General features: G+C 38.7%; 1 protein-coding gene across 1 annotated transcript; it reads right to left on the reverse strand.

The window, feature by feature from the left end:
• Positions 1-691: 691 nt before the first annotated feature.
• Positions 692-24,126, reverse strand: LOC118801920 (high affinity immunoglobulin gamma Fc receptor I-like). The gene is made up of 14 exons (XM_036562326.1): positions 24,048-24,126; positions 21,070-21,105; positions 20,586-20,840; positions 17,289-17,561; positions 15,133-15,252; positions 14,987-15,079; positions 12,231-12,500; positions 11,073-11,348; positions 10,627-10,635; positions 8,043-8,141; positions 5,292-5,452; positions 4,340-4,582; positions 1,769-1,905; positions 692-695 (listed from the first exon to the last, which is right to left on the reverse strand). The coding sequence occupies exons 1-14, from the start codon at positions 24,076-24,078 to the stop codon at positions 692-694; spliced, it is 2,007 nt and encodes a 668-aa protein (XP_036418219.1). The 5' UTR covers positions 24,079-24,126.
• Positions 24,127-24,346: the final 220 nt, after the last annotated feature.

Here is a 24,346-nt window from a genome sequence, read left to right on the forward strand (position 1 = left end):
TTAAGGAGTCTTTGCTTTATAATCAATCATGAGGTGACCGAATGGTTTACTTGCAGCATTTTGAAAACACTCCATGAAAAACTTTGTATTACCAGAGTACATCTGTCTACCTAATACACCGACCTGATTGCTGTCTCTAGGATTTTTAAATAATAAGAGAGTTTGTGTTCAAACAAATTGTCCTACTAGACTTTCCTTGCAAAACGAATTTTGTATTAGGTAAATGGCGCTTAAATTTCAATGGTGTACATACGGAGTAAGTACCTTTTCTACCTCAGTGTTATTGCTAGCATCTTTCATAATAATCAATAATTAGCAAATTATTTCTGTTAAGTGGTAGAAGTGTGTCATCATTTCGTGATGTTGGTATCCCTTGAACAAAATTAATATTTCTTATTTTTAACATTTCATCATAAAGGGGCTGCCAACAATCATAAATGTATACTATGTTTTCTATTTCCTTTGAAACCAACTCAACACGTTCAAGCAACTGTTTTACAAAAAAATGTTTTTCCAAAATTTGATGGTCCACTTATTACACAAGAAATGTCATGGACGTCTTTAGTACCCATAAGGAAGTGATGAAAAATCAGTATGTCTTAGGCTGTCCTGAGCAGAACTCTGTAATGTAATCGTCACCACCAATCTTGTCTGTCAAATCACCTAAGTAGGGCCCCGAGGGGGTTCCCAATCACCTTCACGAGAAACAAAAATAACACTGTCACTGCACAACAGTCTGTCACCTAATCTATCCATTAGATTGTACAGTTCTAAATGGGCGTGCACTGTTGTAAAAGCACCAAGAAATACATTAATGTCACGTGTTGGGCAACTGTCTCCTGTGGTATCGGATACAAATGAAAAGTGTATAACATCATATCCATCACCAAAGATGTGTTGTGAAAACTGTTAAGGGTCAGTCAACAGCTCTGACACAGGCAAATTTTCCCTCATTGAAAAACGACCCCACAAGCTGTTTACCAACAATTTGTTAATAGACCTGCTTGCTGGGTTAAGACATATCTTGTCAGGATTCAGCTGAATCTTTTCCTTTTCAAAATAATCCCTGATGTACTCGGCCCTCTCTTCCCCTGTGACAGCATGTGCTGGATAACCGCTGGCCTCCTGCTTGTACTGTAAAAAGGTCTTTACATACTTGCAGAATAACATCTCTGAACTGTCTGGAAAATGCCAAACCTCGTGGATTTTTGCCACCACATACCCTTTCTAAATAGCCTTCATCAGTTCAATACTGACCCAACCCCCTGTAATGGATCTATCACTATGCATACACGTTTGGAACTGGTTTTCCTGCTCTGGACAAGTATGACACAGTGGGAACAACTTGCCATTACAGTGATATGGTAAAACATGGTGTCGGAGTGTACACCATGTACGGATGTATGGTTGCCTTGACTTGGCTTTTCGCACACCAAATTTTTCATAATACAAGTCTACATAATACACACCAAACTTTATTCCTCCATGAGTTAGGGCGTGGTGTACATCAACATATCTTGTACACTTAACATACTCAAGCCATTCAATAGAAGCATTAGAGAACGTCTTGTGTTCGTTAATGTATGCGTTGTTGTGCTTCAGTGCTAGTGTGTCTTTGGGTAGAAAATGTGTCTTGTACACAGCCATGCAACATGATGCTAATGTTGTATAATTAAACGGGTCCAGCTTTGTACACTGAATGAACTCGTTGCGATACGTAATACATGCTTCACGTAGTAAAACGACATCGTTCCTGCCATAAACGTACAACTCCTTTTTGAAGTCAAACACACCACCATAGACCGTGCCGTACCACTCGTCAAACTGCTTTCTGTCTTTGTCATTCATGGTGTCATAGCCGTAAAAACTCTTGTCAGGGTATGGACCCACATAGTTCTCATTTTGCTTCAAATTAAATTTGTGCGGGAAATGCCCTCTCTGAGCATGTTAGATTAAGGCTGACGCCGTATTAGCCAAACGCATTGGAATGAACGAGTATGAGTCTATATAACATTGTAAGTTTCGTCATACATGGAGATCAGTCTACACCCCCATCATAGTGATTTCCAGTAGTAGGAAATTGTCAAAACCTGCTGCACTTTGTGCTAACCATGTGTAACCCAGATATTTGGGCCGCCTAACTTTTTTGTTGTTGTAATTAGTTGTTCTACACAGTCAGACCCTTCTGCTGTGAAGTCTACCATCAAACGTAATTGCACAGACAAAATTAGCTTTGTGCTTGCCGTTTTCAAATCGAGTCTCAAAGTCAAAAATTGGTTTCTTTTCATTTGATTGGCTGTATGTAACATTCATGCATCATATCTGATATTAATTCTTCATCGCAATGAATACAATGTCCCGACACACACCTGTGGGGTTTTGGTTTTGTTAAACTAACATGATAACGACGTCCGCATTTTTACAATACTTGGTTAGATCGCATGGGCAGTAGTCAGACTTGCAGTAGCATGAACAGTCATCACAATATTTGACACGTCTGGGTTTCTTGTGACACAACGCATCTTGACACACATCACGGATGTATTTACAGCTATGATCCCTGGCACCTGTGTATCCCTTATAACAAAACTCACAAAAATATGGCACACCCATGAATGCTTTCACATTTTTTACCAAGTAATAATGGCCATCATGGAGATACAGAAACACAGTCTTGGCATGTGGTTTGTCTTTCGATTGGTACTTCTCTAAAGCATCCGAACTGCTCTTGTGGAACAGAATTATTTTAACACCAAATTTATATTCAAAACGACCAATGTCACTAAACCCGACTCTATGATCACGTGTGTAGCCAGCGTTTGTCTGTTCAGAAAGTGAGCAAGGCAGATTGCAAAACAGGTTATTTGAGATGTTTGTTGGGCAGAAAAGATTCAGTCTGTTCCTATCGATGACCTGGTTGTGTGCAAGGTCGCGCACCTTACGCCAAACACCACCATTTTTACCCATAGCTTTTGAGACAGTCAGGACCAAACTGTTGTCTATTTTAATGTGCTTGTTACTCTGCATAACCCTTTCGAAAGCGTCGGCAAACCTGTCAACGCTGTAACCATCTCTTAAAGACAACACGGCATTTACATCTGATGTTAAACTACCACCTCTTAGGGTAATGTCGATAACACTACCATCACCGGCCAACACCCTGGAGAGCGATACAATGTCTGATAGCATATTGTGTACATAGACAGTGTATGAGGCCATGTCTGTGGATGTGGCATCGCATAAATTCAATGTCCTGTGTAGCATAACACTGTTAAACCTACTTCTCGGCACCACAGTATAACCATCTACAACACCGCCGTTTCTCATCAACACTGCTATGTCACCGTCAGATAAACCAAAGCCAGGAGCTATTGGATCAAGTGTTGGGAATCTATGTGCCTGTACGCCAGCGCCTGTCTGTTCTGGGTTTCTGTGTTGTGTGTTATTTTGTCCTGGGTTTTCTAAGAAAGTTTGAGCTGATTCATACACGTCATTTAAGCATCGTAGTCGTTCGCTAATAGATGACTGCTCCCAAGCATCGCTTACGGTATTATTACACATAAAATCTGTCGACCACCTGTAATTATCATCGCATCTACGATGTGTTGCTGGTGGCTTCTGTATTGTGTCATTTCTATTTGACAACCATTTATTCAGTGTGGTTTGTAAACCACCAGTTGCGATATAACAATTAACATTTGCGTCGTGTTTAGTGTCTGTGTCTTGCAGATTATTACTTCCGGTATTAATAACCGCATCATACTCGTCATTTAAACATCGTAATCGATCGCTTACAGACATATGCCCCCACGCATCATTTGCGTTGTTAACACACGGATTGTTGTCTGACCCCCAACAGACCCCCCCCTTTTAGATACAACAAAAAAAAATTGTTTTTACTATTAAATTTTTTAAAACAGTAATTTAAGTTGAATTTAACTACTGATGAGGTGGTTCATTTAATATATAAACAACAAGAATATGTAAAAACAAAAGTATAACAAAATGTCATAAAACAACTACTTTGGCGAATTTGGTGAAAGTTTTAACTGTAAAACCCTGTTCAGTTTAAACATTGCATCTGTTAAAGATTTAAAATATGCATCACGTTCTTCACGCATAGCAGGTATCATCTGCTTTGATATTTGTCGTACAGTGTACGATTTTCTTGTACTATTTTCTCATTATGTGTGGTTAGTTTCTGAATAGCAATATTACATCTATGCCCAATAGCAGCTTGTCTGCACACTTCAGTGGTAATTATAGTGATCTCTTAAAACTGTTGCCTCACCAATGTTCTAAGCTCGTCAATATCATTAGAATGGTAAGTGCTGCTTACCTGATGTTTGTGCTCCTGATTCGGTCTTAAGCCATCCCCATCAAAGTCTCTCAGTTCTTTCAATAGTGTTTTTAGTCCAGCATTAATTGGTCCAGAATCCGTTGTTTCATCCACCTTTTCTGTAAAGCTGTTCTCATTCCACGTGTTCAACAACTCCTCAGTCCAGATAACATCATCGGCCTCCGGCGCCGCTCCAGATCCCCCCCACATCACCATATGCCGGACGGTCACTGGTGTACAAATCTGTAAACAGTTTAAGAAAAACATTTACACACAACCTCTAATGTTATTACAATATTGTGAATAGAAGCCACTTATTTTTCTTACCTACAGATTCGTAGTTATCATCAAACCTAAGGCGTTTTCCGTGTGAAATCGCCTTGTCATTTGCACTTGAGCATCTAATCAGACGTTTTCCGTGTGAAACAGGCTTATCGTCAACACTTGGTCTGCAGGGCCCTGCGGTGGTTCCCCAGGACTGCTTGTCAAACAGGGCCTAAACGTCGGCAATCTGGACCCGCGGTTGTCCGCGGTGCTACAAGGTTCAGCCGTTGAGGTACTGGGTACAGCGTCAAATCCCGGCGTGTTAAGAGACCCATTGTTTCAACCAAACGGGTCAGACCTACTACAGAAAATATATGAAATAGTATTACACACCAACAACTAACAGACAAAACTATAACACAACCGTTGACTCACAAAGCGGATTCTCATAATCTGATGTATTTGCAGATTCGGTAACAACAGAAATGTAGAAATTATTTGTGATGAATATCAGCAACTACAAGTAATGAAATAAATAATAAAAGACGTTGAGGGATGTTGAGGGAATTCGACATTTTTCTGAGCGCTGAACGATTTCCAGAGGGCCTTGGTGCCGCGCCTGGGTGTGTTTAGTTGAGTTAACTGTCTACGATGGCGCGGAGGGAGCGGGGTGGCCCTCAGTGCTAACGGGCTGCCCTGTATGAGTCTTTTCTGCAGGTGTCAATAAGGAGCGCTTCTCCATTAGATGACAGTCTCTCCTGAGTCTCTCCTGAGTCTCCTTCTTCACCAAGAGGCTGCAGTACTGGTCATTATGACTGAAAGACAGAATGTAATCGAGTGTCCATATGCCTGTGTGATGCGCGTGCACGCATAGGGGAGTTCAGCACAACACCGACAGAAAACTTATTGAACTTGAGCGCGTCAGCAGCTGCTCTGGGGGGCACGAAGCCCCCGTCAAATGGTGGGAGTTCAGTTTCTTCTCCATATCATTTCTTTCTCATACAGTTTGTACAGATCAAACATACAAACGACTGTACAAAAAGTAATATAGCCGATCAATAAACCAGAACCACAGACCTGATTTCTGTGATTTCTGAGCTTCACACCTGCGCTCTGCACCTTTATTTCCGCTGATGATGGGAAATTCTAAATGTGGATCATTAGAAAACGACCCTTTATTCCACCGCTGTTTGTTATTTGATTTTATGATTAGTTTGTAAAACTGTAAAACGAAGCAGTTTCTTGATTTTTTTCCACTGATAATAGCAGAACCAGAAACGAGAATCGACCCATTTTCGTTTTTCAATACTGGTTTTTAAAATGAAAGTCAAATGAACAGAAGGTACACGGACCGTCTCTCTATCTCTAAGTCAAAAGAAATGGCACCCACTCCTACACCCTGGTCGGCACAAGTTCAAGTTACAAGATCATGAGCTTACTGCTAAACAGTACAGGTAACTGGGCAGAGAACAAGGGGTAGAGCTAAGCTAATACATTTGAGAGGACAGACAGCACACTAGCCATAAAACAAACGTCTTGCTGAGCTGCGGTTCTGATCTAAAAACAACCTCCCCAAGCCGCCATGGAGGAAAGCCTCGAGGACATCAGTCGCAGCCATTGAAGAAATACCCCATGCAATCGCAGCCAGCCAATCAGATGCAAGCATCATTACGGGACTCCAGCCAATCACACGCACGAGTGGGTCGGGTTCCTAATAAGCGAGAGAGAGAGAGAGAGAGAGAGAGAGAGAGAGAGAGAGAGAGAGAGAGCGAGCGGGGCGTAACACCTACAGCAACACAGCTGTTTTACAGGCTAAACCACAGGATTTTGAAAATGCTGATAACCACACCACACACAAAACCCCACAGACACCACACAGCCCCACTCTGAGCATCAGCCAAGCCAGCAGCCCAGTTAAACAATGCAACAAAAAATAGCATCTTTAACTTTCCTGTTTTTTAGGAGTATCTTGTGGCACTAAACATTTTTTACAGTACTGTAAAATAAAAACAGTACTGGTACTGTCTGATATCGACCCAAAACACATTTCAGTCTCAGACGCCATATTAGTTATCAGTGACTCTGTGACTACCACACTGACACAATCTAACAAAGAACAAAACAAAGAATCTAACAAAACAAATAAGTTCCCCAACAGGCGTAGATCACAAAAACTGCATAGCGCTTCAACTGAACGGTGGGAAAAGTGTCTCAAAGCTTGTCTGACATTTTTTTCTCAGCAGTAGGGATTCAAACAGCAGCAGCCTCGTTTCACAGTAACACTGACCAAGGAAACAAAGCTTCGGTACTAAAAGTAAAAGTGCGAGTGAGCTATGCGAATGTGTCTTCAGCAGCTGATGATGTCATCAGTAAATAAATAAAATAGCAGCACCAGTACAGTAACAAATTATTTTAAAGAAAAAACAGTATTAAGTATATTTATGATTCAGCATTGCTGTTCATTTCTGTATTTTGTAGACACAAAAAGTCAATCAGACATTCAAAAAGTCTCCATCTCCAGTCTTCAGAGTGTACATTCACATTCTACATTACAGCATATCCACGTAGAAAATCATAAGCAAACAAACTCTTCGAAACCAAATATATAATATGAACATATATATATATAATTAAAGAAAAATAAGCCCATACAGGTGTGGTAGGTACCTGTACCAAAATTAAGACACTAAAGATATTTAATATTATGCCTCATACATTTAGATTAGACACATTAATAGAATAGAAAGAACAATTGAAATTCTGCTGTAAAATTTACTGAAAACAAAAGCAAAGTACGGAATCACACCTCAGTTATGTTTAGCCTTCAAACAAAAGGAGATATGACTGAAGAAAGATACTACAGATGATAAAATACCAGAACAGCAATAGTAAAAGAAGAATATGTCTTAATAATGAATAAACACTTTGCTCAGATAAGAAATTGCAAATTGCTTTTAAAGGAAATACATCACACTACATCAACACTACTTTTGCATAATTATGTTGAAAGTACAATGTTTGTTATAGCATAACAATAAAATAATCTAAATTTAAGAAAGCCCGTATCAACTGTTTATAAAGACAGAATGGAAAAATAAAAATATTAAAATTGACAAGCAAATGTAGACATGCAGTATGTACAAAAATATTCATTATAAATGAAACTGATTTGTTGCAAATACGAGAGAAAGAGGTTTAAACAACACATTGTAATAATGTAAAACTGTTCCATTTGACACTCATCAACATGCTCCAGCTTCTGTTACTGCATATGTTTCTGGTCTCCTCATCAGGTTTAGCTGTGAAATACACAGTGATGGACATTTCTAATGAGTCAAAGTTCAAGTTCATATATTAATATAGAATATTGGCTAATTTAGGAATGCCTGTCTGAGTGTATTTGTTATAAGTGATCCATAGGAAGACTGTGAGTTCTCACCTCGAGCTCTGTAAAATTTAACGGCCAGCACAATGGTCACCAGCAGATATGGAGACACTGCCATTAAACTACTGAGTAGACTGAACACTGAGAATGAAGCTCCTGAAACACAATGAAATACTGCCGCGTTGTAACTGTTGGATGCATGATATTATAAAATAATAAAATAAAATACAGTTTTTAATTTTATTTATATACTTTCTGTTGAAATCAGCAAACCTCTGATTGAGATCCAGCTCTGTGGAGACTCTCCTCTCTCTGGGTGTTTACAGTAATAGAGACCTTCATCTGACTTTGAGACAGTATGGATGGTCATCTCTCCTGTAGTCTGAGTCTGGAGGAGTGATCCATTTTTATAGAAATCAGCTGTGAGGTTTGAGGGCTTTGGGTAACGATATAAACAACGTAGAGTCAGAGGATCTCCCTCAGTCACAGGATGAACAGGACTGTACAGAATCACAGCACCATCTGTAGGAAAGAGTAATATAATATTGAAAACAGACATGTGGAGAAAACAATAATAATAACTAAGAGAACTCTGTCACTGACAGTGTGGATGTTGAAATATTTTCATGTGTAACTTCCCTGACTTCAAAATAGTATTTATCAATTTTAATTGTTTTCTACCTTTATTAATCTAACTGCAGTATCATCTGTATTTAAAAAAAACATTTCAGTTTTCAGTATTTCTATCTTTTTTCCACAGTTACTGGGCACCAAGTAGTGCTAATCATAATATAGACTCACTGTGCACTGCGATGTTGACAGGATTGCTGCTCTCTCCAGATTCAGACTCACACCAGTACACTCCAGTGTGGGATGTGCTGAGGGAGCTGATGTTGCATGTAGATTCTGTAACTGATCCCCAGCCTGATGAACAATCTGACACCTTCTCACTGTGTGTGTATCGTCTCACTCTCCATCCAGTAGAGTTACTCTGTCCCTCACAGCTCAGTGAGAGAGAGTCAGCACTAAAGTGTTGAGTTCTGCTGGGACTGACCATCAGAGAGACTGGACAGGAAACACCTGCAAGATGCAGACACACAGAATGATGCTGATACACTTCCATAATCAATCATACACAAACTATTCATGATAGAATGAGTTTCATGAAGCCACATATTGTTTTTATTTTTGTTTGTTGTCTGGATAGTTATTTGCTCTCGTGTGCATGAACTAATCATGCAAAACAATCCATAAAGAAATAAGCAGTCAATTGTCCATTTAGTTACAGGCACTTACGGTGCATACAAATAAGATAAACCGCATCTTCTCACCCATGGGGCAATTTTTACTCTGCAGATGTCTTGCACCTAAGCAAATGTTTTACATCCTGGACATAGCACCACAATTCATAAGAATAAATGCAAATAAATCAAATGAGGTTTGGTTCCTCTCAAGGTTTCTTCCTCTTGCACTTAGGAATTTGTTCCAGGCCTCTGTCAACCTTGGCCTGCTCATTTGGGGCTTATATTTCTGCAAGCTACTTTGTGACAATGATGGTTGTAAAAAGCACTATATAAATAAAATAAACAAATAATAAAAAAAATGAATGCAAAATTGAATACATGCATGAATTCTTAACCGTAAACATAAATATATTTCTTATTTTTTAAAAAAAAGAAAAACAATCAAAAAGAATAAAGTTTGTTTCCAGATTTCTCTTGGATGCTTCTAGGCACCCCATACATTTGTAATTCTATCACCAGCACACTTGATTTAACCTAAAGAAACACTGAGGTTTGCGAAGAGTTAAAGGAACACATCTATGTCTGCAAAATCAACACTTATAGTATAAAAGCTATTTGTAGTTATTCTAATGACTTCTGCCTATTCTGCCTGGAATTTTCTCATTCAGTAAACATAATAATGCTAAAATGAGAGAGGGAATAAAACTAAACTCACAAATTTCTCTCTTCTTGAGGATAAACTGCTCAACTACTGTGATTCCAGCAGCATTGGGTGTGAACAATATGTTCAACAATTTAGTTGGTCATGGACAAATTACCTTAGTAACCATAGTTTTACACTTAATGGAAATACCAAAGGTGGCAATAATTACAGAGCCAATCGTATATGGTTACTAACAATTATACAACTGGCATTCTTAGTGACAAACCTATTTAGGCTCCCTTCCCTGATTTATAAAAGGCAGAAACATACTCAATACAAGAACATGAAAAGCGTGAAAGCAAATGACAACGGCTGGCCAACGTACAGTCCTTCTGTACAAACACAGCTTGTATTCTTCTGTTACTGTTATATATATATATATATATATATATATATATATATATATATATATATACACCATCTCTCCATTTTTTCAGATTTTTTTGTACATTAACTTTACATTTTGTGAAAATTTCATGATTCCTGGAACAGTAAAAATACTCTAAAATTGCTTGGAATAAAATTTCTTAACTTACATTAAAAGTAAAGGTTTTTGCCGTCTCATGTAAAGTTGACACTTTGGAAATTTTTTTAACAGTGATGATGTTTTTATGCAAGCAAACCATTCTTGTGCAAGCAAACCATTCTTGCTTCTGGCCTATGGTAGATTTAAACCTTACAACACTTCTACCTCTGCCTGCTGTTTCAAGAGATGTGCCAAATAAAGCAAGACAGAGATGGGCAATATTTTATGTCTTTTATTGCATATACCGTACTCGATCTGCACACACACCTGCCCTTGCCTTTTCATAAACACACTCTAATTTCACTGAGCTTTTTAAATTAAACAGTTTCTTACTTGTCCCTGTTTCCGCAAAAAAAAGCTGAAGCCCAGCTCTTCCACACTTACAAAGGTCCTTCATCACCTTAATGCTGATTGATCCTGTTAGTTTCTGCAGCTCTACTTCTAGGCCCATTTTATAGCCTTTAAGAGTCTAGTTAAAAGGACTGTTCAGATTTTTTAAAGGTTTAAGTTGTATTTTGAATGAAGCAGTGTACCTGAAACTTATGTTACTCTTCAGATCTGCTGTGCTTTTACATTCAACACTGTCTTCTGTCAGAAAGTTTTCTACTCACCAGTAACACTTATCCAGAGATCATCACTGTAGTGAGTGTAGTAGACTGGGTTTCCTCTCCCAGCTCTGCACCAGTACTGTCCTCCATCAGAGACACTGACTGAGCTGATGGCGTAGGAGTGTGTTTCAGTCTTGGTCTCATTCTCAGGGTTCTGTGAGTGTTTGAACCAGTAAAACTTCCATCCAGCTGACTGATCCAGCTTACAGTACAGAACCACTGGATTTCCTATCAGTGCAGCTCCTTTATGGCTTAATGTGAGTTCAGGTTTAGGTTTTTCTGCTGTTGGAGATGCAGTACACAGTTTTTAGGACCCAAACTAAAAACTCAAATTATCTAATAAAAATTGTCTGTACTATACATAGTAGAAGTTGGAAAACAGTAATGTAAAACTACTTAACTGTGTCAGTCTTTATTACACAAACATACATAAACTTATGTAGCTCAGAGGAAAAACATTAAATACAAGGAAAGTGGACAACAGGGAGGTTGGGTATTGAGTAACAGAGAAGAACAGGTCACCGCTGTGCTCTCCTCATTCAATATCTAATTAATAAATGTGAGGGTTTATTTTATCTACCCTGAAAAAAAGAACACTCTTTTGTATTAAATTCATAATCTGTGCGCATTTTGTATGATGTTCTGCATAAGTACATGCTCAACAGGAAAAATGTTACATAGGCAATTCTTTAAGAACAGGAATAAAAAAAAAATATTCCAAAAACAAGATTGATATACCGTATTAAAACATTAGTACATGTTGGCACTAATTTTCTAATCAGTACTGTTTTTGCAAAAATAGAATAACCTGCAAAATTACATACAATAAGTTAAACACAGCTGACACTGTCAGTAGCACATAACACCGCAGTACTCAAGTGTGTTCCTTACAAACAGCAGATTACTGTAAAACTGTGCATTCTGTAAGAAACAGGTCCAGCTTTTTTGTCAAAGAAGTTAAAATTTTGAATTTTACAGTAATTAGCTGTTGTTTGCAAATCATGTTGGGAACATGGCCATACTTTGTGCAGTCTTGAGAAGCCTGTCTCTGAATATTGTGGTAATGGAGGTGGAGTCTCCAGGCATTCCTTAAGATTTATTAGCTTTTACATTTTGCAAATTTGGAGTATATACTGAGATTAATGAACACTGAAGACTCACCTGATACAGTCAGTGTAACAGCTTCACTGGTGTGTGAGTAGCGTGATGTTCCTCTCTCTGTTCCTCTACAGGTGTATTTTCCACTGTGAGACTCTGTAACAGAGCTGATGTTGTACTGCTGTTCACTGACAGGAGTGGATGAATCATCTTTAAACCAGCTGTACTGCCAGTTAGAGACACCTCCTCCCTGTATGTCACATCTGAGAGTGACAGTCTCTCCTTGGAACACCTGTTTATCAGGCTGTATGGACACCACAGCTTTTGGTCTCTCTGTGGAAACAATAAAACTAATCAGAACAATTATTTCTAATTTATTTATTTTTTCACGTCTATACACACACATTAGTTTCTGTTTGAGAACACTGATTTCAGATGTACTGCATGTGATCATTTATCATTGGTGTTCCAGTTAAAATACACTCAGATTTAACAAATACCATTTCATTAAATTCATCATCTCTGTACATTTTGCTATTACTGAAATTTCAAATGCTGAATATTAACTATAAAACACTAAACCATCTTGTGAGGTAAGAGTACAGTCTTATTCCAAACCGGGATTGATATACTGTAATAAAAACATTAGTATGTGTTAGTACTAATTAACAGGGTTGGTTTAGCTACTGAAAATTTTGTAGTTAGCTACTTTGTAGCTACTTTCCCAAAATTTGTAGCTAGCTACAATATAGCTACTTTTCCAGAAAAGTAGTGGCTACTTTTTAGCTACTTTTTGAAAAATAGTGCACTATTTTTAGCTACTTTCAAAGCGTGACTGTGAGAATGTTTGTGAATCTCCACCTGAAACACCAAACAAGCCCAACTGAGAGTGTGAACAAGACACTGCATTTAATCATGTGCCAGAAAAAAACATACAATTGAAAAGCTGCAAATGTACAAAAATATCACCAAAAAGTATAACCAACAATCAAACTTACACAACCAAAGGTGTGATATCCAACAAAAATTTAGACTAAGTAAAGGCAAAGTCCAGGCTTTTCCTAACAAAAATCAACAAAAATAACCATATAAAAAACAAACAACTTTGTGCAAAGCATTGTCAACTGTTGAAATAAAACTGCTCCAGTTTAAACATTTTAGCAAGAAATACAGACAGACATTCAGAGTCCTTTGTTAAACCTCAGCAACACTTTAGCCTCAAAACTCTCATCAGTGACCCTGGCTCTATTTGGGGTGAGAATCAGGCTGAATAATCGCTCCTCTGCTGCAGAGCTGCTGAGGCTCCACAGCAGAACTAGATTTTTAGGTTAAATAACATGATCCTCCTTTACTGTAAAATCATTATAACACACAGTTCTTACACAATAATTGGTCTTAAACTGGAGTTAACGCATAACTGCTAATTCACCAACCTTTAACCCTGAAGACTGACGCGCAGATAACAAAATGGCAAAGAGAAAGATTTAATACGAACATCGTTAATTTGGAGATGAATGGGCTTATTTGCATTTATAGGCACTCAGCTGGTTTCCTGATACGTTTAATCTACAACAACTCGTGGAGCTGATGTCGCTTCTCATTCTCCTGCTTCTCGTTCAAATTTTCCCGTTCCACCTTAAATGGTGCCTGAGGCGCCAGATTGTACTGCTGGACAATTCAAACGAGAAGCTCGTGAATGAGAAGCGACTTCAGCCTCGTAAAAAGTCGAACGTTGAGAGACATTTTACAAGAAACCCGTGGAAAGGTTTCCTGACTGAGGTGCGAGAAAAGCAGCTACAGCTGAGCCAAAGCTTAAAGCAGAGCAAAGGCCCGAAACACACGCCAGGATACAAACGCAGACAGGGTTTCACGTGTAGTTGTGTTCAAAAATGTGTCACGGCACATTTCATTACACGACACAAGCACGAGCTGCATTCTGAGCGTTACAGCAAGGGGCGCTATAACGACAGTCAAGCCTGTTCTAGCGGTAACAGACGAGCAGTTGAGTTTAATTATCACATTTCCAGTCCAAGAGAAGAGGTAAAGCAGCTCACTCTCCTCTACTATCCATGTTTAGCTGTTGAGGCTGTTGCAATAACAGTAGATCCCTCTCTGATTGTACTCCATCGCCCCTTTAGTACAGTGTTTTAACCTCCACAGCAACGTAAGAACGCGTGGTGAGTTTGTACAGAAGGACGAAGCATTCGCAGTGTGTTGGCCAAGCGCTGTCATTTGTGTTCGCGTCCTTGCATAAAGTATGTTTCGGGCCTAAGTCTGCGTTTTTGTTTATATTTGTTAGCCTGTACATAAGCACACACTGAGACATATTTACAGCCAAGATGGTAAAACGGACATAAAATGTTGTGGCTCTCAAAGTGGTCTATTTTTGTTGAAAGGACAGAATGGCTCTTCTTAACATTATGGTTGCGACCCCTGAGCTAAGCCTACTACTAAGGGATGATCAGCACGTGGGGCCAGCACGTGACCGTTTGCTTGAACTGTCCGCAGCTTAGTCAGGACTGCACAGTTGCCACCAGCCCAGTTAACGACTGTGGCTCAAATTTTGCGCCGATTGCCTGAAGCCTGTAGCGAAATCGTAGCGAAAGTTATCGCTATAGTTACACAAACGTTTGTAGGCCCAGCTACATTTCATAAAACTGTAGTGGCTACAGCTATTAGCTACAAAAATTAGTAGTTAACTACAAAAAGTAGTGTGCTACTTAGCTACTCCCTCATCCCTGCTAATTAATCATTTTTGAAGCCATTAAATGATACACGTTACTCAAAATACAGTGGGGGTATGACAGCAGTGATCTTACCTTTCACTGTGAGAGTAACAGTATTGCTGCGTTGTGATGATGAGGGTCTGTTACCTCTCTCTCCTCTACACCAGTATTGATCCTGATCTGCTGCTGATGTGATGGTGAAGGTGTTTGTCTGAGATAGACTGCAGTGCTATTGCTGCCTTTATACCACTGATATCTCCAGTCACTGTAAGACTCTATCTCACACTTCAGAGTGACTGACTCTCCAGTGAACACAGGACTCCATGTGGGTTCTACAGTCAGTGTAGTTCTGGGTAAAGCTGTGGGAAAAGATGAGATGTTGATGTAGTATGTAAAAAAATATTACTATTTCAAAGCACATTATTCACCTGATTCCATACAGTCCATATATGAAAACTAAGCTACAAAAGGAGTATTTGAATTTATTGTTTTTATGATGTCACAAAAAACAACATATTCACATATATCTACCTATTCAGCCTAAAGCTGTTTAGCCCCACCCATTCATGTTAGAAGGAGTGCTTCAGATAGTTTTCTGAAAGAACCACGGTGCAGGGCAGCCAATCAGTACAGAGCTCATTTACATATATCAGACACAATACCAAAAGCAGCCAGCATAATTCTAAGGGAAAGAGAGCAGTTGGAAAATAGTGATGTAAAACTGTCAGTGTCTTATTAAATAAACATACATAAACTTTATATGTGAAGGATAAAATGTAGGATATGGACTCCTTAAAATAAGATTGGGTAACAGGGAGGAACAGGTCACTGCTGTCCTGACAGTATCTAATTAATGAACATGTGTGTAATACAGTTTAACATAAAGACTAAGAAGGGAGAAAAATATTAATAACATTAGTTCTATCATGTAAACAAAAAAGTTGGGACGGGGGCATGTTCATCATTGTGTTTCATCAACTTTTCTTTTTAACAGCACTCTGTAAGTGTTTTAGGAGACCAACTGCTGTAGTTTTGAAAGTGATAAAGTCTCCTTTGTTGTATTTTTCATTTCATCATGCGGCAGGCTTGATTAGCACCTGGATGCTTTTACTACAGAGCCAGTCTGCTGTAATACATGCAGAATGTGGTTTGGCACTGGCTTGCTGAAATAAGCAAGGCCTTCCCTGAAAAAGACGTCGTCTGTATGGCAGCATGTGTTGCCAAAACATGCATATATCATTCAGCATTAATGATGCCTTCACAGAAGTGCACGTCACCCATGCCATGTGCACTAATGCACCCCTATACCATCAGGAATACTGGCTTTTGAATTGTGCACTGATGACAAGCTGAGTGGTCTTTAGTCCGGAGGACACAGTGTCCATGATTTCCAAAAAGAACTTCAAATGTTGATTTGTCGGACCACAGGACACTTTTCCACTTCCCCTCAGTCCATTTAAATGAGCTCGGGCCCCGGTTTCTTCCTTGCATTTTAGAGTTTTAACTTGCATTTGTGGATGCACAACTGTTTTCACAGACAGTGGTTTTCAGAAGTGTTTCTTAGCCCATGCAGTGATTTCCACTATAGAATCATATCTGTTTTTAATGCAGTGCCACCTAAAGGCCCAAAGATCACAGCCAGCAAATACTGGTTTTTGGCTTTGTCCCTTGCATACAGAGATTTCTCTGGATTCTCTGAATCTTTTAGTGTTATTCTCAAGTTCTTTGCTATTTTATGTTGAGAAACGTTATTCTTGAATTCTTGCACTATTTGCCTGTGCAGTTTTTCACAGAGTGCTGAATCCCTCCCCATCTTTACTTCTGAAAGACTCAGCCTCTCTGGGATGCTTTTTTATACCCAATCATGTCACTGACCTGTCGCCAATCAACCACCAGGTGTTTTTTTTTTAGCACTACACAACTTTACCAGTCTTTTGTTGTCCCATGCCAACTTTTTTGTAACGTGGCGTTGGCATCAAATTCAAAATGGGCAAATATTTTTCAAAAACTAATATAATTTCTCAGTTTCAACATTTGATAATTGGGTTTATCAAATTGGGTTTAAATGATTTGCACATCATTGAATTTAGTTTGTATTTAGATTTTGCACAGCATCCCAACTTCTTTGGAAATGGGGTTGTAAATACAGCTCACACTGTAAGCAACACTTAACACTGCAGTGATCTAATGTATCTCTTACATACAGCAGACTTCTGGGAGAAAAATCCTCTTGTCAAAGAAGTTGAAGTGTTGAATTTTACAGTAATGGACTGTTAATTGAAAAGGATGCTGGGAAAGTGGCCAGTACTTGTTCATATTTTCTTCTACAGTTTTATTCACACATTCACAGCCGTGTATATTCAGAGTATTTACTGAGATTAATGATCACACTCACCTGATACAGTCAGTGCAACAGCATCACTGGTGTGTGAGTAGCGTGATGTTCCTCTCTCTGTTCCTCTACAGGTGTATTTTCCTCTGTGAGACTCTGTAACAGAGCTGATTCTGTACTGCTCTTCATAACTGACAGGAGTGGATGAATCATCTTTAAACCAGCTGTACTGCCAGTTAGAGACTCCTTCTCCCTGTATGTCACATCTGAGAGTGACAGTCTCTCCTATAAACACCTGTTCATCAGGCTGTATGGACGCCACAGCTTTTGGTCTCTCTGTGGAATTAAAATAAAACATTTTCAGAACCATTAATTCTGCAGTAATTGTTTACATCGTCTATGTAGACTATAAAGAATGATCATTTTTCAGTAGTAGCTCACAGAATACACCTCCACACTTTGATTACTTAAAGATTATATGCAGAATACTGATTATAAAATATTAAAAAGCGCCTTTTGAGTTAAGGACACAAAAACATACACTGTGATAAAACATTATTATGTGTCAGTACTAATAAGCCAAATTGAAGACATTAAATAATATACACGATATACATGATATATACAGAAACAAATAGTCCCCCAGTTTTTCACTCATTCACTTGTGAGTGACTGGTATAAATGTATTGCAGTAATGCACCATTCTGTCTGGTTTCTGGTGTAAAACAAGCTTATGTTGGCCTAATCTGTTGATAATTGTTGATCAATGATATACGTCACATATGGTAGGGGTAGATACTCAAATATCACTATGCTGAAACTTTCACATGTTTAAAGGAACATTGGACATCGATGTAATAACATGTATGTATGTATGTAATGTAACATAAGTACAGTTTTGAAACGTCATTCACTCCCAAGACCATACAGTCTATACTGTCCATTCAGTCCATATATAAAACCTAAGCTGCAAAAGGAGAAGCCTTTGAAGTTATTGCTTTTATGATTTTTTTTCAACACATTCCCATGTATCCACTTATTCAGCGTCCATTCATATTATATGAATTCAAGCAGTTTTCTGAATGAAACGTGGCTGTAAGTCAGTATTATGCATTTCCGAATCAGTTTAACGACTGACATTTTTTAGATGTACTTGGTTGTGATTTATTCTGTCTTTCAGGGGTGAGAAAGGGTTGGTTTCATCACATTTTGACTATCACTTCTTGAGAAATCAAGGAGAGAATGTTGAATATCCAGCAGGCATCCAATATAAAACCAAGTTTACTGCACTGTCTGTAATGCAAAAGGGATTGTGGACATTGAAGCACGTTTGGCAATCAGGCATTAATAAAAGAAGTGTAACTAGGTAACCAGTAAAATAGGAATGGGACCTATAAATACCAAAATACTGATACTTCCAATCCTGATGTTTCTTTTTGAGAATCTGTTCTTACATGACAAAATGGATACTAGGTGTTTTCTTTAAGCAGTAAACTGAATATACATCAGTATTATTGAAATGATGGTGGGGAAAGAAATCATAGCAATTTAATGTGTAGAATGGGAACTACTTTTCCTTCTGCCTTCTCCCTCTGCTTCTCTCACTCATAGGCACAGACAGCCATATGAGATGCAGTAAAAGCTCTATAGTTATTTACCTAAATATATATATATTTTTAATAATAATGAAAGGGCTTTCAAATGTACTTTATAATGTCCCCTTTTACTGGTTTTCATTCCTAAATAACAAAGTATTCTCTCGTGTAAAAGTATCAGTATTGTTATCGCTTTGTATCGGATTAAAAAGAAATTGTGACATCCCCAATCCCTTGAGTAAAACTAGTTAGAGCCCCCCCCGCTGGATGTTTACAGACATTTGGATATTTACAGCTTCCTGTGCATTTTTCACAAACTGTTGTAATCACATGCAGATCTATTTGGACTTTCTTACATACATGACAGTCAAAGCAGTATTTAGTGTTGATATAAAAACTACATACACTACATACATACATACATCATCTAAACCGCTTATCCTTCTGGGTCGCGGTGGGGTGCTGGAGCCTATCCCAGCTGTCATTGGGCGGAAGGCAGGATACACCCTGGACAGGTCGCCAGTCCATCGCAACCAAAACTATTTCGTTTTTAAGGAATGATTAACACTGTTCTCATACTATTCCCTCCTAATTATTGAGTTAAGGTGTTTCAGCCACTGCTAACAGTATGTATAAAATCAAGCACACATACAATCTATATAGGCACAAGAACACAAGAACTGTGTGTCGAAAACATCATGAAATGAGTTTTCAAGCAGCTACAGAACAGCCTAAGAGTAAAATGCCCAATACCAGGGGTCAGCTGGAGTAGTGTAAAGCACACTGCTACTGGACTCTGGAGCAGTGGATAAAGTTCTCTGGAGTGATAAATTACACTTCACTACCTGAAAGTCTGACTGAGTCTGGGTTTGGCAGGTCCCAGGAGAACACTACCTGTTGAATGCATAGTGCCAACAGCAAAGTTTGGCAGAGGAGGGATAATGGTCTGGGGCTGTTTTTCAGGGTTTGGGCCTCTTATAGTACCAGTGAAGGGTGATGTTAATGCTACAGTGTACAAAGACATTTTAGACAATTATATGCTTTCAATTTCGTGGGAACAGTTTGGGGAAGACCCTTTCCTGTTCCAGCATGACTGCACTTGTGAACAGCGTGAACTCCATAAAGACATGACTTGATGAGTTTAGAGTGGAGGAACTGCAGTGGCCTGACCTCAACCCCACTGAACACCTTTGGATTGAATTGGAACGTTGATTGTGAGCCAAGTTTTCTCAGTTATAATCAGAGTCTGATCTCAGAAATGCTCTTTTGAGACACACTCCACAATCTTGTGGAAAGGCTTCCCAGAAGAGTGGAGGCCGTTATAGCCGCAAAGCAGGGCAAAATCATATTAGTGCCCACGGTTTTGGAATGGGATGTCCAAGAAGCTCATAGGTGTGATGCTGTGTAGTGTATGTAAATATTTTGTTATTCTGCTTTCAAAGGGTTCTTAGTGGCCCTTTCTATACTGTCTACATAGCAATGACTGTCACATAGTGCAAAGTGTAGTTGTCGTGTGACATTTTTCATACAATGAATGATATTTTTCAATGATAAATATAAAATATAATGCACAGAAGATTAGCAGCTAATTTACACATGCAGTCACCATCCTCAGAATAATTTGCAGTCTTGGTAAATTACACTGTGCTAAATTCATCTGTTTGCATTGACACTGCACTATATTTTATTTTGCATGCTTAGAAAGAAATGCCCCAAAGTACATGAATGCATGCACGATAAACATGATGAAGATAAACAAACTCACCTGACAAAGACAGTTTAACAGGATCGCTGGATCTTGTGGTTCCCTTGCAGGTAAATTCTGTGCTGTAATCTGCAGTCATCTGAAACGTGTATTCACTTCGTTCTTCAGAGCGATGAACTTCGTTCCCATTGTTATACCAGCTATAAGTCCACATACGACCTTCTCCCCCCGGGATTTCACATTTTAGAGTGACAGTCTCTCCTATATTTATTTCTTTTCGGCCTGGAGGGTCTTTAATTATAACTGCTGGCTTATCTGTGACAACAACAAACATTTATCCTTAAAGGAAAGACATCAGATCTACACTGATCAACTAAACATCATAGAAACTTTGATAAGCTTAATTTACATATTATACTGATTTCAAACATGCAATTTTACATGTGAGCCAAATTTCACAGCCATCTATTAAAACAAAGATTTAAATTCTGAATGTATATGAATTTAAATTGAAAATGTATGTGAATACATGTGAGTGATTCACCTTGAGTTTGTCCACTGTGGATGAGGACAATCAGCACTAAAGGAGGGAAACAGAGGATATGATGCATTAATATGAAATATTAACAGGTAGAATTAATGAGTCTGAATGGGTCGTGCAGAGCTGGAGCTGGAGATTTAGTTCAACTCAGTCAGTCCTAGACACACAGTCCTGAACTAAATACTACAGACAGTAGATAGCCCTGAAGGGTAAGATGGGAAAAAAAATGTGTTCCTAAGATCTGTATTATTTTTTCTTCCTGGATAACTGGATAACAAAAAACACTAAACATATATATTTCTATTTCCTGCATGACTTGTACAACTACAACCATTAAAAACCAATTTTTTTCCCCCTCCCACATAATTTCTTTCCACTGTTGTTTAAAAAAACAAAACAAACAAAACAAAAAAAACTGTCTAAAACGTAGCATGTTACACCAGCTTTGACAGCGAGGGACCAGATCATAAAAACATCACTAGGGTGTGCTAAGAGGCTTATAAGTATGTGTACTGCATGTATGCATGCAGTTAAGTACTTCCTGTTTAAAAAACGTCTTTGAGGTGTATGTTGAAAACATTTCTAAAACTTGGCAGGTATGGGCCAAAATAGTACTAGAAATAAACATGGCTTCCACCCCACAGGAGCAGCCTACAAGTAGCCTAGAATGCTGTAATGTCACGTTCCTGGGTTGGAAGAGCAATTGTAGGGATGGGGTATGGTGTTGGGACTCCCCTTTAAACGATCAGTTTCTGGGGTGGGGTCAAGGGATATCCCCCTTACAAGCTATGGTGTCCTGGGTGGAAGGGAGGGGGTGTTGTCGACCGTTACCCCGTTAAAAAAGATTGTGTTCAGCTTATTCTACCATCCACGGTTTTGGGGGAGGCGCCCCCAGCATCAAACTACGTTTGTAATATATACGCTAGTTAGTCCTACCCCACTTCATAGCCTTGAGGTCTTTCAAGTGAACGGGTGAAGATTTTCCGTAGGGGTTGTTGTGGGGTGCTCCTGTGAGGTGGAAGGCATGTTTCTGTCTGCATTAACGATAATTGCCTGGCCTGTGAGGTTCACTGCATTCAGCCTTCCACAGTGAAACACTGAATAGACTTCATCAGTAGAACAGTATTAAATACTATTTAATTTTTTTAAATAGTGTTATTTTGGCCCATGCACATGTTAACGAGGGTATTAATTATCTAGATACTGTTAAGATTTCGTGCTGACTCAGTCAGCGACGCACTGCCTGCATCCATACGGAGTCTCACACATTGAAAACACAAGATGGCGCTGGTGCCTTGATGACATCAAAGGCAAGTGTGTATATTTATTTATACAACAGTTAGTTCCGCCCACGCAAGCTGATTGAGAAGCGTTCTAACCGTGCTGTTATTTCGCCATAACATCACAGGGTTTTTCACAAACACTGTATGCTGAGACACCGTTGCTAAGCAACACCTTTGACAGCTGTAGGAGATGCTCAAGCCATTTGAACATTTTTCTTATTACTTTCCGCACAAACACAAAATGGATACTTTTAAGGTCACATTTGACCGACAGCCGATTTGGTCAGACTCTGAAGATGAGACTACACTAAATTCCCAAACTGTCAGTTGGTCTGGGAGGAGCTTGAGAATGAACTGCCGGCTGTGCAGCGAGCGAGCGGAGTTCATTACTGTGATGTACTCATTTTAAAGTCCCCTTACTGTCCTGTTTCTAAACCCTGCCCCTCCCACCAGTCGCACGCATACTATCCCTGTCTATGAACAAACTGAAATGAAGGCAGAGCAGTAGCAATAATATCCCACTATAACTTTCATAATTACAAAGATTCTGTCTTCCGGTCACTCCAGCACCCATCATTCGATTTCACTCACTCAGATTTTGAGTCTTTGAATTTGCCTCAGTGAGCTGGAATTGCTGGTGGTTTAGCCTTAACATGAGCCTCTGGTGTTACAAGGATATAAACAAAAAATAGCTTAAGCTAACAGCTCCACACACAAAAACACATATTTTCTTGCTCAGATTTGAGTCTTTATTTTCTAAACTTGTGTCAGTGAGCTGTCATGTGTTGCGGTGAAACTGCTGCATGCTAAGCTATTAGCAAAGCTACCACTTTGTAGCTCTTGTCAGGGCCTGTCATGTCTTCTCACCATATTTGGTATATTGGGCTGTTTAAGCACAGCCATACAAACTAAGCTGCTGTGTAGAGCCCCACAATTTTTTTTTTCAGAAGAACAAAGAATGAAATCATGTGAACACTGTGCTGTAGTAACATAACTGATACAAATATCAGTTTATATAACCATAATAAGCCATCCAAGACCACTTTTTGAGTGCAAGGGGTCTTTTTATCCTCATGTAGAGCAAAAGCTTTTCATTCTTCATTGTTTCATCAACATAATCATTGGTAAAAGTAAGTCGACCGTAATACAAAATTGTTTTAATAAAATATATTTTTTAACACATTTTCTGGACACATTTGAATAAAGTGAATTAAGTAAATTTATTGCATCAATATGAGAGTGTCTACAACACAACAGCAGTACTGCAGTACTGACACTAATACATGATTAGAGTCTGATATATACTCTGTGATATGATCTGAATTAAAATGTATAATAAAACACATAAGCGACAGAGTATTGAAAATATAGCCAAAGACATAAATCAAGTGGAACATGGATTCACTAAAAGATGCCTTCATTCTGCAGTTAATTCTTAGAATTTTCATCAAAATACCTCATAACAATGCAGACTGGATGCTATGCTAATAATTTACTGTAATAAACATGTCAAAGGACTGAAACTGAAGCTCTGTGCACTCTGACTTCAGCATGAAAGAAAAGCTTGTGAACTATCTGGGCTTCATACAATTACTTAGTCACACAGAAGCTGATCACTCAGAACCCTCAGACTGAATATTAACAACTTCATACAGCAGCTCTCACTCTAATGAAGACATAAAGAGAACATTTACTCACAGAGTATTACAGAGAGTGACCTGAACTCCATACTGTCCCCGTAATGACTGACTGACTGAACAATGCTCTGTGTTCAACACTCATCACTTCCTGAGAGAGAGAAGAAATTTGCATATCAAATATGTAAATGAACACTATTTAAGTACTTTAAGACATGTTTCAAATATTCCTCTGACCCTCCAAGTTAAAAGTTAAGGACAGTAGAAATGACACCCCGTCAGTGATTTTACCAGTTTAACTGATTGTGGACACAGTTTTCAAAGGGATGAATCTCTTCACTTCAAATTACCTTCCGGATT

Source organism: Colossoma macropomum, unplaced genomic scaffold, assembly GCF_904425465.1.
Source record: "Colossoma macropomum unplaced genomic scaffold, Colossoma_macropomum, whole genome shotgun sequence".
NCBI lineage: Eukaryota > Metazoa > Chordata > Actinopteri > Characiformes > Serrasalmidae > Colossoma > Colossoma macropomum.